The sequence below is a fragment of the Macaca mulatta genome, chromosome 19, assembly GCF_049350105.2.
Source record: "Macaca mulatta isolate MMU2019108-1 chromosome 19, T2T-MMU8v2.0, whole genome shotgun sequence".
In the NCBI taxonomy this organism is placed as follows: Eukaryota; Metazoa; Chordata; class Mammalia; order Primates; family Cercopithecidae; genus Macaca; species Macaca mulatta.
The window spans coordinates 52,805,661-52,821,457 of record NC_133424.1 but is presented as its reverse complement, the minus strand read 5'-3'; the positions used below and the strand labels follow the sequence as shown (position 1 = coordinate 52,821,457).

The window sequence follows — 15,797 nt, the reverse complement described above, 5'->3', positions numbered from 1 at the left end:
AATTTTTGGAACACTCACATCAATAACATATCCATAAATATAACTTAGAGAAGGTTTAGCATCACTTATCATTTGACAGTGCTTCCCATATAATGGAACATATCAAATAAGGCGGCTTTTCCATTTAGTTTCTGTTTCCCAGTTAGATGACTGAGTTCTTGGTGGAGCCCATTAATGGATAAGGCCAACAAAGTATAGGCCTATGTATGTTGAAAAAGCTCCAGAGGCAATTCTAATCCTCCTAGCTAAAAACCATGAGTTTAGCCCCAAGTCCTACCTATTAGAACAGGGGTCCTCCATCCTGGCTACACATTAGTAGCATCTGGAGAGGCTTAAAAATTACCAATGCCTGGGTCCCACTCCAGACCAGTAGATCAGAATTGATGGTTGGGGCTTGAGCATCCATTTTAAAAAATGTTTCTAAGTGATTCCAATGTGTAGCTATATTTCCTATCAGATTTCTCTGATTTCTTGTGGCCTTCACTCCTTTCTACTTTGGTATCATGAATCTTTTTCAGGTCTTATCTCCTGTCTTGGGCTTTCTGTTCCCTGGGGGTAGGGACCTTGCCTTCTTCATTTCTGTATCTGTTATGAACACATGATTTGATCGTCAGGAAAAGGTTCTCAGCCACATGCAGGATGTGTCCAAAGTTCACATGCTAATACGACACAGTGTTTGTTTTCCATGAAATAAGAGGTTGCCTGTGATGAAGGGTGTGGGTAAGTCCACAGTGCGGGTGGTGGAGGGGAGATCACCCTGTTTTTAGGTGTAACATTGAAACTAAGAATTCTATGTGCATCCGGGTAAAGGGGCAGGGATGTGTAGAGAGTCAGATTCTAGTTAAGATGGAGGAATTATACTAGGAAGTAGAGGTAAAGAGAAGAAATTTGAACTTATCTAGCAGGCCAGAGCAGGCCCCTTTGGCTTCTTCTTCTTTTTTTTTTTTTTTTTGAGACAGAGTCATGCTCTGTGCAGTGGCGAGATCTTGGCTCACTGCAAGCTCTGCCTCCCAGGTTCACGCCATTCTCCTGCCTCATGCCCGGCTAATTTTTGTGTGTATGTATGTGTGTGTGTGTATATATATATATATATATATATATATATATTTTTTTTTTTTTTTTTTTTTTTTTTTTTTAGTAGAGACAGGGTTTCACCGTGTTAGCCAGGATGGTCTCGATCTCTTGACCTCATGATCCACCCGCCTCGGCCTCCCGAAGTGCTGGGATTACAGGCGTGAGCCACTGCGCCCGGCCCCCTTTGGCTTCTTAAGTAGGCGAGTGAACTAGATTTTAGGAAGGTAATGAGGCAGTCATATGCCAGAAAGATTCCAACCTTACAACAAGGGATCAAGTAGGATGTTGAACAGTTATTGGAGTTTATGGGATTGGAGAGAACGACACAAGTGAGCGATGTTAAAAAAAGGATGAAGAGGCTTTGACAATGTATTGACTCTAGGAAGCAAATGAACAGAGGCTGGAGATAATTATGTCTAAGAGACAGTGGGGTCCAGGGAGCATGCAGACCAGGAAAAAAGAGACCTGCAGGAATTAGTGGGAGAAGCAGAAATTTAGGGGTAGAAGGAGGAGATCCAGTGCCAGATATAAGTGAAGAATTTTCTTCCTTTTCCCAAGCATGGTGGTCAACCCTGCAGGAAACATGACAAGAGGAAAGGACATCATACCTGCCAGTCTTCCTAAAACACCGAAAATACACCAGGGCTGCTATATTAGAGCCACCCTGGCCAGCACTCCAATCATGATGCCGACAGTGGCCACAGCTGAGAGGCCAGGAGCACTTCCTTGTGGGAAGAAAAGAGAAGGAATGAAGGTGATGTTATTCTACAGTGGGGTGCCCCAAGAACCAGCTGTCAACATGAAGTAGTCTCGACTTGTTCCTTCAAGGAATACACTAGTTTTGTGGGAAGGTTGCAATTTTTTCTCTCTCACCATGTTTCTAGGTTGGTGATCAGTCTTCTGTTAATTTCTTCCTGGTCTTTCTGCACTTGGACATTTTTGAAGGCTTTGAAAATTTGAGAAAGTCTTATTGCTGTTTTTGCATGTCATGAATAAGAGTCTGTTGGATCTCTATGGCAGGGACTTGACTGACAGAAGGCCCAGGCTAGTGCATTCTGAACTTACCATGTTCTTTTGCCCAGATAACTCACTTCTCATGGGCTCCCACCAGGGGAAAGAAAGCAAGCCCAGGCCTGTGAGACCCTGCTTCACTCTCATGGATGAGGGGTTCAAGGACTCCCCAGCGGTCTTGAGGAAACTCAAAACTGCACCGCTATCTGAAACTTCCCTCCTTCTCTGTCTCCTTCTCAGGAATCAGATCTGCATCGTTGTCTAAGGGCTCTCTTAGGCTCTGCTCTCACTGCTGTTCCACTTTCCCTCATGGCTGTTTTCCCTGGTGAATTATCTTGCACCTCTAATCCCATCTTGGCTGCAGCTCAGTGGATGAAAGCTAACATACTAGGCTTGATTTTTTGCAGGGTTTTTCCTCTCTCTCATGTTTAGCCAGTAACCATGTCCTAGTGGGTTTCCACTTGGTGCTTAGCCCTCACCAGTCAATAAGGGTGATGATTAATGCTATGTTAGCTGCTGTTGAGGGGCACGTCCTAGGTGCCAGGCCGTGTGCTAAATACTTAACCTGTATCTCATTTGATTTATACAATAACCCTCTTGGGTAGACATTATTTTCATTTTACAGATGAAAAGACAGAGGCTTAGAGTGATGAGAAAACTTATCCAAAGTCATACGGTTAGTGACAAGTGGATTTAGAATTTGACTCTAGGACTACCTGACTTCAAGGTTAATGGTAACAGTAGTAATAATAATAGCTAATATTTATGAAGCTTTTCTCTGTGTGTGGCATTTTGCTGAAGGCTTAATCAAATATTACATTAAATCTTCAAAACAATACTATGAAACAGGCACTGTTATTTCAATTTTCATTTTTTCCATCCATTTCCTAGTGATGAAAATTATTGTAATTTTCAGTTAAAGAATTGAAGGCTCAGAGAAGTTAAGAATCTTGTACAAGAAACTGATAGTGGTAAATACCTACATGAAAATAAAGAGAGACCTCAAATTAACAACCTAACTTTACAAATTCAGGATATAGAAAAAGAACAAAATCGACCCAAAGATAGTGAATGAAGGAAACAATAAGAATTAGAATTGAAATAAATAAAACGGAGGCTAGAAAAACAATAAAGAGAGTCGATGAAACCAAAAGTTGGTTCTTCAAAACAGATCAACAAAATTGACAGTCATTTACTAGGTTGATTAAGAAAGCAGAAATGAAAATGGGGGCATGGTGGCTCACACCTTTAATTCCAGCACCCTGGTAGGTCAAAGGAAGAGGGTTGCTTGAGGTCAGAAGGTCATGACCAGCCTATGCAACATAGGGTGACACAATCTCTACAAATTTTTTTTTTTAAACTAGCCAAGCATGATGGGACATGCCTGTAGTCCCAGCTACTCAGGAGGCTGAGGTAGCAGGATCACTTGAGCCCAGGGGTTTAAGCCTGCAAGTAAGCTATCATCAAGCCACTGCACTCCAGCCTGGGTTGGGTTACAGAGTGAGACCTACTCTCAAAAAATTGATGACATTGCTACCAATTCTACAGAAATAATAAAGATTAAAAGAGTGCGGTAAAGAATTGTATGCCAACAAATTGGATAACCTAGATGAAATGGGCAAATTCCTGGGAACACAAAAAAATCTATAATTAGTAATAAGGTTTAGCCAGTAAAAACATTTGACAAAATTCAACATTCTTTTATAAATAAAAACACTTTGGGAATGGAGGGAAACCACCTCAACATAATAGAGGCATACTCAATGGAGAAAGACTGAAAGCTTTCCCTGTAAGACCAGGAACAAGACAAGGATGCCTGCTTTCACCACTTCTCTTCAACATAATATTTAAAGTCCTAGCTGGAGAAATTAGGCAAAAAACAAACAAACAAACAAACAAACAAACAAACAAACATCCAAATCAGAAAGAAGAGGTAAAATTATTTCTGTTCATAGATAACTTAAACTTCTATGTAGAAAACTCTACAGGGTTGGAGTTGTTGCTGGTGATGTAGAGCTTGGGCAGCTCCGCTGTGCAGACAACAGAGAGAAGATTGCCCTGTGTGGCACCTTTGATTCCTCTGCAGGCATCTTTCAATCAGAGTTGGCATCTCCCATCCCTCAGCCCACCCGAGTCCTTAAGATCCCAGGGCAGGTGTGTGTGTCAGAAGATGGATGCATGACGATCTGAGGGCTCAGAGATCATAAGGCCACCTGCTTTGTGTGGGAGAAGCACAGACTTTCTCAACTGTGAATAGAGCAGAAGCATTGAGTCATGGGTAGACACAGGACTGAGAGCCACAGCCTCTGGCACCTCTGCTGTTTCCTCCCTGACTGGCTGACTGCGTGGTCTTTTGGGGTGCTCACCTGGAACATGCAGGTGCTGTTTCTTTCAGCTGTACAGTCCCACACCACCGAGCCAAGATGTGTTTTTTTCTGAGGCTTTGCTATTTAAGGACATCCTGGAGATGGGTGATGATGGGGATGGGGGTTTGAGCAGGAGATCAGAAGCAAGTCTAGAGATGAGTTCAGGGGTCGGCTGTGGGTCACAGGTGGGCAGCTCTGTCCAGGAGTTTGATGGGAACAGTTTCATTTTGGGAGGAAGAAAAGAGTTCTGTGGGTGGATGGTGGTGATGGTAGCAGAACAATGGGAATGTGCTTAATACTATGGATCTGCACATGTGGAAGGGTTAAAATGGTAAGTCCTACATTAGATATATACAGTGGCTGGTAGTCTTACCCTCCCTATAAATACACACTTTTTGGCACTGTCCCTTCCCTGCCATGCAGAGTCCCCAAGGCTGAATCTCCCTATGTCTCCAAGTGTGCATCACTTGCTGTCCTCTGTGCTGTGTCCCATGTGCTGTGCCCACAGCCTTATACAGCCAGTGACTTCAGAGCCAGGACACAGCTCAGCAGTTTGCCATGAGGCTCCTTGTCTTCCCATTTTCCTGCAGCCTGATCCAGGGGAGGCTTTGGTGTTGATTAGCAGCTTTATTTAGCCTGATTCAGGACAGACACCTGGGCACCTTCTCCATATGCCCTGGTTTCACCTTAGGTGGCTTCAGGGCAGGGTCAGTCAGTCACTGGGGGCGCTGGGAGCAGAGATGGGGGCAGAGTTTGAACTGCTCCTCCATCATCCAAGGGGCTTCCTCTTCTCATTTAAGGAAAAAGTGTGAGCTCATTTCAAAGCCTCCTTGTCCCTTATAGCTTATAGAGTAGGTAAAAGAACACAAAGAAGTGACAGAAAGGGAACTGTTGGTGACAGAGAGCAGCAACTTGACTCTGAGGACTCTTCCTCTTTTTTCCTCTGTGAATCCCCTTTCACTACACAGGACTCAGGGCTGAGGGAGCCCCCTCCTCTCATTGCAGGATGGACCCAAAGTCAGACATGAGAAATCAGAAAGCAAAAACAACAAAAACCAAAAGTAGACAAGGGGAAGAGAGTCTGCAGAGGTGAACTGGGAGGGTTCAGGGGAGAATTTGGGATTTGCTTGTGCCCCTTGGACACAGGTTGGGAAAGAAAATTTCTTCCTGGCTTTTCTCTGAGAGCCACACTCCACCTGAAAATGTGATGCCAGTGCTTCGTGGATCCACTTACCAGAGACTGTGATCATCATGACTGTGGTCCTATTGAGGCCAGTGGCTGAGTTATAGGCTTGGCACATATAGGATCCGCTATTATTCACAGTGATGTTGGGGATAAAGAGCTCTTGTGTGGATTGCTGGAACGTCCCATTGACAAACCAAGAGTACTGTGCAGTTGGGTTAGAGGCTGCGTGGCAGGAGAGGTTCAGATTTTCCCCTGGACGGTAATTGGAGTTTGAGGGGGAAATGGTGGGGACATCTGGGCCATCTGGAGGAAAAAGAATAAAGCCACAGATGATGTCGTCAGAGAGAAGTGTAAGTTCCTGGTCTGTGGAGGGGCAACAGTGTCCCCTGAGCCATGTCACAACCCTGAAGTCTCAACCAAACCCCCGCTATGTCCCCTGAGCCAACGTCTGAGACATTCACCTGTTTCTCCCATCAGAAAATGTGAACCCTGAGCCTTAAGGACATCATGGAGATGAGTGATGATGGGAATGGGTGTTTGAGTAGAAGTAGCACAGGAGACAGCCCCTCGCCTCCTATTCTTGGTCAAGGCCTGGTCTGCCCACGTTTACTCAGGGCAGGAAGTCACGGCAAGCTTGGGTGAGGGTCTGAGTGCTTGGACCTGAGAGGGACCGAGAGGCCTGGACTCTGGCTGTATGGATTTGGGCTGGGGGCCCGGGCCACAGAGGAACAGAAGATACTCACAGAGGACATTCAGGATGACTGGGTCACTGAGGTTGGCACTCACTGGGTTCTGTATTTCACATTCGTAGGCTCCTGCATCATTCCTTTTGACGCTGAGTAGAGTGAGGGTCCTGTTACCATTGGACAGCTGCAGCCTGGGACTGACTGGGAGGCTCTGATCATTTACCCACCAGAGGTAGGTTGTGCTATGAATGTCAGGTTCACAGGTGAAGTCTACAGCATCCTTGTCCTCCACGGGGTTGGAGTTGTTGCTGGTGATGTAGGGCTTGGGCAGCTCCGCTGTGCAGAGAACAGAGAGAAGATTGCCCTGTGTGGCACCTGTGATTCCTCCGCAGACATCTTTCAATCAGAGTTGGCATCTCTCATCTCTCAGCCCCTTTGAGTCCTTAAAAGCCCATGGCAGGTGTATGTGTCACATGACAGATGCATGATGATCTGAGGGCTGAGATTGTGTGAGACTGCCTGCTCTGTGTGGGAGAAGCACAGTCTTTCTCAAGTGTGAATTGAGCAGCAGCACTGGGTCATGGACAGACACAGGACCTGGGGTCACAGCCCCTTGTGCTTCTTCTGGTTTCTCCCTGACCAACTGCCTGCCTGGCTTCCCTTGGAGTCTTCACCTGAAACATTCAGGTGCTGGGTCTTTTCAAGCTTTAGTCCTGCTTTGCCCCCCCGGCTGTATTTTCTGTGTGGCTTCCTTTTCTTTTTTTTTTTTTTTTTTTTTTTTTTTTGAGACGGAGTCTCGCTGTGTCACCCAGGCTGGAGTGCAGTGGCGCGATCTCGGCTCACTGCAAGCTCCGCCTCCCGGGTTTACGCCATTCTCCTGCCTCAGCCTCCGAGTAGCTGGGACTACAGGCGCCTGCCACCGCGCCCGGCTAGTTTTTTGTATTTTTAGTAGAGACGGGGTTTCACCATGTTAGCCAGGATGGTCTCGATCTCCTGACTTCGTGATCCACCAGCCTCGGCCTCCCAAAGTACTGGGATTACAGGCTTGAGCCACCGTGCCCGGCCTGTGGCTTCCTTTTCTAAGGACATTCTAGAGATGGGTGATGATGGGACTTCTTATTGTTCTTAAACCCCGAGGATACTGTTCAGCCTGGCCTGGGATTGGATGTTTCAGCAGAATTAACACAGGGGACACCAGGGGCAAGCCTGGAGGTCAGTTCACTCATCAGGCAGTGGAACCACAAGGTGGGCAGTGTTTCCCAGGTGTTTAATAACGACTGACTTGAGCCTGTGACCCCTAAAGATAGAGCAGAATTCAGAGAATGATCTAGAAGACAGTGAGGGGGACAGGTAGGAGCTGCCTGAATTTAATAGCAGAACCATGTTCCTTTTCTTTGACCTTTAATGTTTCTTCTCCCTCTGCGGAGGGCAGGTGAGGACTCTGTGGATCTCTCCATAAATACATGTGGATGTTTGCAAATGCAGAGCTGAGTGGTGGAAACGGGGAGCATGAACTGCTGCAAATCTGACCCTCAAGGACCATGTGTTGTTTGACAGATATGAGACAGAAATTTGGGAAGAAGTTTTGGAAATATTTTCTCCCATTGGACATTACGTTAAATGAAATGAGTCACTCACAGGACAGATACTTCAGGATTCCAGTTATATGAGGTCCCTAGAGTAGTCACACTCATGGAATCAGAGTAGAATGGTGATTGCCAGGGGTTGCGAGAGGCAGAATGGGGAGTTGGTCAATGGATGTGAACTTTCAGTTACACAGGATGAGGTTCTAGAGATTTGCTGTTCAGCTTGGTACCTATAGTTCATACGGACTGAGTATCACTTATGCATAAGGCTTAGGACCAAAAGTGTTTTGGATTTCTGACTGTTTTTGGATTCTTGAACATTTGCAGTAGACTTACCCGTTTAGCATCCTACATCTGAAAACCCAGAATCCAAAATGCTCCAGTGAGCATTTCTTTTCAGCATCGCTTTAGTGGTCAAAAAGTGTTGGATTTGGGAGCATTTCAGATTTTGGATTATTAGATTTAGGATGCTTGACCTGTAGTGCCGTAATTTGCTTTGAAAAATTTGCCAGGAGTTTAGACCTCATGTTATGTTCTGAATACAGTAAAAAATGAAAGAAATTTGGGGGAAACATTTAATTTTTTCCATAAGTGGAGATTGTTACTAATGGCCTAAAGATCGAAGATCAATTGCTGGAAGTAGTATTTTTCTTGATAACATACTAAGGGTTAGGTGTGCTGTAAATTCCAGTAGGATCACATTGTCCTCAAATGAAGATGCTGAAGTTGGTTTGAAATTAGCAACTCCCTGAGTAGAGAGAGGCACATGAGTCCTCTTAGGAGGATAGAACCAGTCAGTTAGGAAGTCTTAGGTGTGTCAGTTACATAAAGGAAGGAACGATGCCAAATTAGAAGCAACGTGTGTTATGCTAGTAAATTTAGAAAGAGCTCCCTGCCCCTAGTTCCTGTGCAGAGTTAGGCAAATAGGGAAGGAGCCCAAAACAGGCATGTGAAATGCTTTCTTCATCTCCTCTTAACCTCAGAAAACACAATGAGAGTTTAAGTTCATCTAAACTGGGCAGAGTCTATGTGAGACTCCAGTGACTGATGCACTTCTCAGTCCAAGGGATCCCACCTTATGACAATGGCATCATCACGAGGACACAGGTGTATGTGGAATGGGCAGCAAACCCATCAGACAGCACCTGCCTGGCCGGCTTCCCCTGGGGAAGGTCCTGGGGAATGACTGGAGGGTGTGAGCCTCACATCAAGATGAGTCTGGGAGTCAATGGGTGAAATTAGCCTCTGGGCCTTGGGGAAAGCGGACCTGTCATCCTGCCTCTGAGCCCCTGGTGAGTCAGTAGAGTCGCTGAGTCGCTCATCCCTGTCCCGTGGCCTGTTCCACATGTCAGCCTCACCAGAGGAAAGAGCCCTGTTATGGGGACACAGTGGAAGCTCGTTCCCCTGGTGACCTGGGGACAGTGGCTTGCAAGGGACCTGGCAGGGGTGGCTGCTCCAGCTGATTTCTGTGCCTTCCCTGTTGCCTGGGAGGTGGGCCAGGACTCAGTGTGAGCAGGAAGGGAACAGGACCGTCGGCCTTGCTAGAGGGGCTTTCTGGAGAAGGCCTAAGAGTGGAGGAAGCTGTGCAGGGCAGGGCATCCCAGCTAGAATGAAAGGGGAGGAAAATGAGGGACATAGAGGGGCAGAAAGAGCCAGAGATACCTATGGCAGTGAGCAGTGGGGGCTACAGTGACCTCAGAGACCCCAGGGATCAGGAGCCTCTTGGCTGCCCCAGGCCAAGACCAGAGAGACCTGAAAACCCTCTAATGACCAAGGAACCCCAGAGTCACATGAGATGGGGTAAGTTTAGGGACAGGGGTTCAGAGGGATGGAATATGGGTTTCAGCCCCTGAGGGACAAGAAACAGGTGTGGCCAGAACCTCATAGGATTCTGCATCCAGGAACTGGTCTCTAAAGAGGTTATGGGTCCTTTTTTCATTCCTTCTTCCTTTCTTCCCTTCTTCATGAGAGAACTCCTAAGTGAGCGTGTGTCTCACTTTGGGCCTGTGCTGGTGTAGGGTGTGAGTGGGGAGAAAAAACAAAGTCCTCTCCTTTATCCTCCCGTGTGAATGACACCAACACATCGGGAAACACAGGATTTCAGGTGCAGTGAGGGGACTGTGGGTCGGAGGGAGAGACCTGGACAATTCCAGCACTGACTCTGTTATTTGAGGCAGGTGATTCAGTTCTAGAGTAAAACTGAGTAATTCTGTTTGCTTTTTACTTTCCAGACCAGAATCTCCACTTCCGAGCTGTGGATGCACAAGACAAAAGGAAGTGAACCCATGACTGGTCTCAGGTCTGCAAATGCCTGACAACAAACAGCCCCGCCCACCCCCCGTTGAGGAGAGGAGGCGGTTCCGGCTGCAGACAGACCTCATATGTCTCTAATCTGCTGCCTATGGCCTGTGTGACCCTTGTTAGTGACTGTCTCCCTGTCCCTCAATTTCCTTTCAATAAGTAGGATAAGTGCTATTTGGCTGTGAGGTTGTGAGTTAACCTCAAAATATTTACAGTCATTTGGTCTCAGCTCTGCACAGAGGAACTGCCCAAGTGAACAGCATCTATGATTATTTGCTTCTGAGAGAGGGCCCTGGGCCGGATCCGTGGTGGACATGGAGCTTCCGGGAGCATCCTCTCTTCTCTGTTCCTCTCCCTGGGGACTCTGAACTTCCCAGGGAGTAACCTATGTCCTCTAGGGCAGTGGGCTCATGCCCTAGTAATTTTTTCCATTCTGTCCTTTCCATGCTGAGCCTCAAGTGAAGGAGGAGGCCCTATCCTTGGCTAGATGAGGCTCTGGGTGCTCGGCCCTGGCTGGTGACCAACTCCAGGAGTCATGGCCCTTGGATAGCTCACATCCTTGCTCCCAGCCAGCCCTGCCCAAGAGGCCACCACACAGCCCTAGCACAGACTCCCTAGGATTACCTGGGAAGCAGGAACTAGGGACAGGGCTTTGCACAGGGGCTCAGTTCTGGGAAGAGTTGAGCTTCTCATGAGGATCCCAGGGGTCCCCCCTCAGGCCAGGCCCTGACCCAGTTCTCCAGGGTCTTTCTCAGGGTCAGGTCCATGGGGAGACCATGGGGTGCTTGGCTGACACTGACCTGCCCCTGCTGAGTCTCCCCATCAGACTGTCCTTCCTCTGCAGTGAGTGTCTGCAAGGTCTGGATGCAGGAAAAGAATTCTGATCTGTGGAAGTTTGTCTCCCCCATGTGTGTCCTGCACTAAATGTCCAAACCCCAACACAGGATGTAATGCAGAGGGGATACAGGCACAGCCCAGGCCTGACAATCCCGTATGTGGGAAGTAGAACTGAACCCCAACACCCAGAGGTCATGGGGAATCACTCACGGTATACCCAGAACCGGCCAGTTGCTTCTTCAGTCACAAGATCTTCCTTTATGGCTTGTAGGGTGTAGGATCCTGTGTCATTCTGGGTGACGTTCTGGATCAGCAGGGATGCATTGGAGTATATCATCTCTCGACCGCTGTGTGCGGGCCCTGGGGTAGTTTGTTTAGTTCTTATTACATATGCTACAATTAGACGTTTGGCATCCACTCTTTCCCCTTTGTACCAGTTGAAGCCTAAAGTATTCTGGGGCAGATTGTGGGCGAGTAGAAGAACCTCCTTCCCCTCTGCGACATTGAACGGCCTGGATTCAATAGTGAGCTGGGCAGTGGTGGGCGGGCTCCAGAAGGTTAGAAGTGAGGCTAGGAGAGAGGAGAGAGCATCGGTCAATATTGGGACCTATGCATTAGGGTGGAAAAACGGGGCCCTGGGTCCTGAGCAGGTCTCTTCACCCCTCCACCTTGGAGCACGTGTGTGTGTGTCCTACTGGGTCAAAGTCAGCAGTGTGACCCCCACCCATTCCTTCAGCACCTCTGACCTTGGCATTCCCCTGTTTGGAATCCTCTTCCCCAGAGGTCTGCATGGCTCCCTCCCCGCTGGCCTCAGGTCCTGCTCACATCAGGGCATCTTAGGGAGACCCCTCCCCTGACACTTCCTCTAGAGACCCCGGGTCTTTTCCTTCTGACCTTTCCCTGCTCTGTTCCCTCCAGGGCTCTTGTCAACACCTGACCTCACATTCCAGATCTCTTTGCCTGTGTTTTTTCCTCTTCATGACAGCATGAGCTCTGTGATGACTGAGACTTGTCTGATGCTTGTTGTATGCCATTGACTAAAATTCATTGCAAATACTTGTGAATGAGTTAATGAGTGTACCTGGTGGTTATTTTTCAACCTCTGATTGGTGAGTAAGGGCAGTGTTTAGTGCCCTGGTTATATTTTTATTTGGAGTGTAACCCTGATGCAGTTCTGATTTCTGTCATTTTTCACATTGTAGTGACCAATGATGATTAACTTGGAAAACATGATCAATTGATTTTCCTCCTTTTTTATCAATCCCAGTTTAGTGCGACTTTCCTGTTGTGACCTCTGTCCCTCTCTGGTGTTCTGTTTCCTCAGGCTTCAACAGAAGCCCTCTGTCCCCTCTCAGAGCCCCGTCCTCCCCCAGGAGACCCCAGCCAGTCTCTGTGCTCCCTCCTCCCATCCACTCCCAGGGAGTCCTCCCCTCACCTGTGAGCAGGACCTCCTTCCAGGGGACACATATTCTGCAGGGAGGGGCTGAGGGGGGCCCCATGGTCTCTGTTGTCTTCTCTGTCCTCCTCTGTGTAGGGGAGCTTGAACTCCAGGAATGCTGTCGTCAGGGCTGCTGTGACTGTTGCCTCTGCTGTCCTTCCTCCTTCTGTGCTGAGCCTCTTCTCAGGGTAGGAGCATTTCCCAGGGTCACGTGGGTCATGGGTGCGGTCTCTGTTCAGGAATCCTCTATCCCCTCCCCTCTCATTTCTGTCTCTTTTGTCCCTCCTCCTCTTCCCCTTCTGTTTATATTCAGTTCTCCAGTAGACGCTCTGAGAAGCAAGCATGTTTGGACCCCTGTTCCATAACACGACGACCCGCCCTCCCCAGCGCAGACCTCTGCTGTGTCTGGGCCTTGGGTCTGTCAGCACCACACAGAGAGTCCCCAGGGTCCTCAAACCTGGTGTTATTTTTTCTGTAACAGAGAAACCCTTCTATGTGTGCAGGATGTTGCCAGTGTTCTCACACATCTGGGAAGGTTGGATTTACTCCAAGCAAGGAGGTCACAGGGATGTTTGGGGTCCTAGAAATGGACACATCTAGGGCTAAAGCCCAGGTCTAAGATTCTGAGTCATTCTTTTTGCAGCGCTGTGTGACCCTAATTTCCTGGGAGTAACTGAGAATGAAGCTGCATGGTGCTGTAGTATTATGTCATCCAGACCCCAGACGTTTCTAGACCAACTTTATGATTTTCTCTACAGCGTTACCACCTTTATTATTATTTACTTCGTACTTTTTTTGTAATTAAATTTAGTTTACAAAACATCCTTGTCTTAGCAGGGCTCAGTGGCTCACACCTGTGATCCCAGCTACTCAAGAGGTTGAGGTGAGAGGATGACCTGAGGCCAGGAGCTGAAGACAAAGTATTTTTGTCTTACACAATACTGTCCATGAAATTAGAGATTTGATGTGTGCTTATTTTTTTTTTCCTATCATGTATTAAAATAAACACAGTTAAACAAAGTTTATGTTTCACCTAAAATCAGTTTTGGGAAATGCTTATATAGTGACATAAGCATGGAATTTATATCCAGATAGACTTGGGCTCAGCTACTGGCTCTGTCACTTAACTACGTTGACTTGAACAAGTCACTTGGCTTCTTTGATTCTTGAAACCCCGATTTGTAAAAGGAGGATGGTAAAATCCACCCTCCAGAGTTGTTGGGAGTAAGTGAGCTGCTGTGGCATCCCAGTGCCCAGGCGGGTGTTGAGTACATGATGGTTATCCTTGCGATTATTGCTGTAGAATTCTGGTTGTTTTCCAAAGACAGTATCTATGCTGGAATATTGGGATGTGGCTTTCTGCTAATGTGCATGTGTGAAGATGTTACTTTTACTTGTTAGGACTTGTGGTGCATCTGTCATTATTTTTATTTCCCAGTTGTACTACCTATTTTCTCTGTGATATTGGTCAAGTTGCCTAACTTTTCTGTGCCTCATTTACCTAATTTGTGAAATGTGGGTAACAGTAAACTAGTGTGCGTGTGTGTTATTTCCCAGCTCCGACCACTAGAGGGCATAGAAGCACTGGCACCTACTAGCAGTAGGCATATTGGTGACCATGGTCTGCAAACATCTTTTTCCCATGAAAGGAACCAGGGGTCCCTGGAGAAATAGCTGATCCAGGGCTGGGCAAGAAAGCACAAGAGGAGCCTTGTGGGGCCAGAAGTAAGCATCTTGTGGGGCCAGAAGTAAGGAACTGCTTGAAAAATGATGGGGTTGTGTCAAAAGTCACAGAAACCAACTAGAAGGAGCTCCCAATGGCCAAACTGTGGACAATATCAGCGACATAATAAATAACGCCAGCCACTGGGGGCGGTGGTTTATGCTTTGGCACTTTGGCAGGCCGAGGTGGGCGGATCACTTGAGGTCAGGAGTTCAAGACCAGCCTGGCCAACACAGCGAAACCACGTCTCTACTAAAAGCACGAAAATTAGCTGGGTGTGGTGGCGGGGACCAGTAGTCCCAGCTACTAGGGAGGCTAAAGCAGGACAGTCGCTTGAATCCAGGAGGCGGAGGTTGCAGTGAGCCGAGATAGTGCCACTGCACTCCAGCCTGGACAACAGAGCAAGACTCCATCTCAAAAAAAAAAAGATATAAAATAAGATTAGATTTTACTTTGAGATTTATTTTGGGAATGGAGGAGCTATTATTTCTTCCAGCCACTAAGTAGCTCAGACTCAGGCCCGCATTACAAACTTTGCTTGGCTGGGAAACAAGGCTCCAGCCCGGCGCCACCCACCAACGTGGCTTGTGATGGTGCCCCCTGGCGGCGCAGCGAGCTTTCCCCCAGTTCCTCACCCTAGTGCTTTAGGAGCGACTTTAGAGATTCCACTCGGTCCATTTATTGAACCTTTTCTAGGTCACTCTGCGGTTCATCTAATCTTCACAACAAGTCGGTGTGAGCAGTGGTATTTATTCATCTTAAGACGATAAAAAGGCTAAAACAAGTGAAGCGACTTGCCCAGGGTTGCAAAGGGAGTGACAGAACCAGAATTTGGATTTAGGCCCCCGTGACTTCCAGCCTGAGGGTAAATGCCTAGATGAATGTAAATGTATGGCCAGGTGGAGAACTATCGGTATAGAGCAACGGTTGTCGACTGGGGGTGGTTTCCCCTAAGGAGACATTTGGCAATATCTAGAAATGGTTTTTGCTTTCACAAAGGAAGAGGGTGCTTGGGGGAGGGGGGAGGCTGCTGTTGGCATGTAGTGGAGAGAGCCACGCGGATGCTGCTGAACATCTCACAGTGCACAGAACAGCCCTCACCACAAGGAATCGTTCAGCCCGGATGTCAGTAGAGCTGCTATGAAGCCCTGGTTTGATTTAGAAACCTGAGGGTGCATTCTTGCGATTAGCTAATGTTTGCTGAGTGCTGAGCTAGATAGCGTGAGGGATATGGCAACAGTGCACCAGTCCGTGCGGCCAAGGAAGCTGCAGCCTCGAAGGGCAGTGGGTGGAGGCAGGAGAGCCACAGGAAGGTCTTCAGTATAAGGCAGCAGATGATAAGTGCAGGAAGAGAGTGTCCAGTAGGGCTAAGCCGGCTCTCAGGAGGGAGAGTGATTGGGTGTGGGAGGAGCTGAGCACTTGTCTGGCCTGTGGGAAGATGGTTTTTGAGTTGAGTGTATCAGCAAAGTTGAACTGGTGGGAAAACACAAACTCCGTTCAGGGAAGGGCAAACAGTCTAGTTTGGGTGGAGAGAGAGTAATTTTTAGTGAGTGGAGGGGGTTGCAATGGAAACGGAGGTTGGGGCTAGA

General features: G+C 47.6%; 1 protein-coding gene across 8 annotated transcripts in view; it reads right to left on the bottom strand.

Annotated features, from left to right (window-relative positions):
* Nucleotides 1–15,797, bottom strand: part of LOC707824 (CEA cell adhesion molecule 3) — a 58,754-nt gene that overhangs the window by 41,576 nt on the left and 1,381 nt on the right. For 3 of the 8 annotated variants that reach the window (XM_077983012.1, XM_015124081.3, XM_077983020.1), the window contains exons 1-4: nucleotides 12,483–15,784; nucleotides 11,258–11,617; nucleotides 6,381–6,659; nucleotides 5,686–5,940 (exon numbers count right to left, since the gene is read on the bottom strand). In XM_077983012.1, the coding sequence (XP_077839138.1) occupies nucleotides 5,686–5,940; nucleotides 6,381–6,659; nucleotides 11,258–11,617; nucleotides 12,483–12,546 (958 nt within the window). In that variant the 5' untranslated portion in view covers nucleotides 12,547–15,784. Of the gene's footprint in view, nucleotides 1–1,662; nucleotides 1,800–5,685; nucleotides 5,941–6,380; nucleotides 6,660–11,257; nucleotides 11,618–12,482; nucleotides 15,785–15,797 lie in introns of those variants that run through there. The other 5 variants (XM_077983019.1, XM_077983018.1, XR_013410711.1 and 2 more) reach the window with 4 other exon arrangements.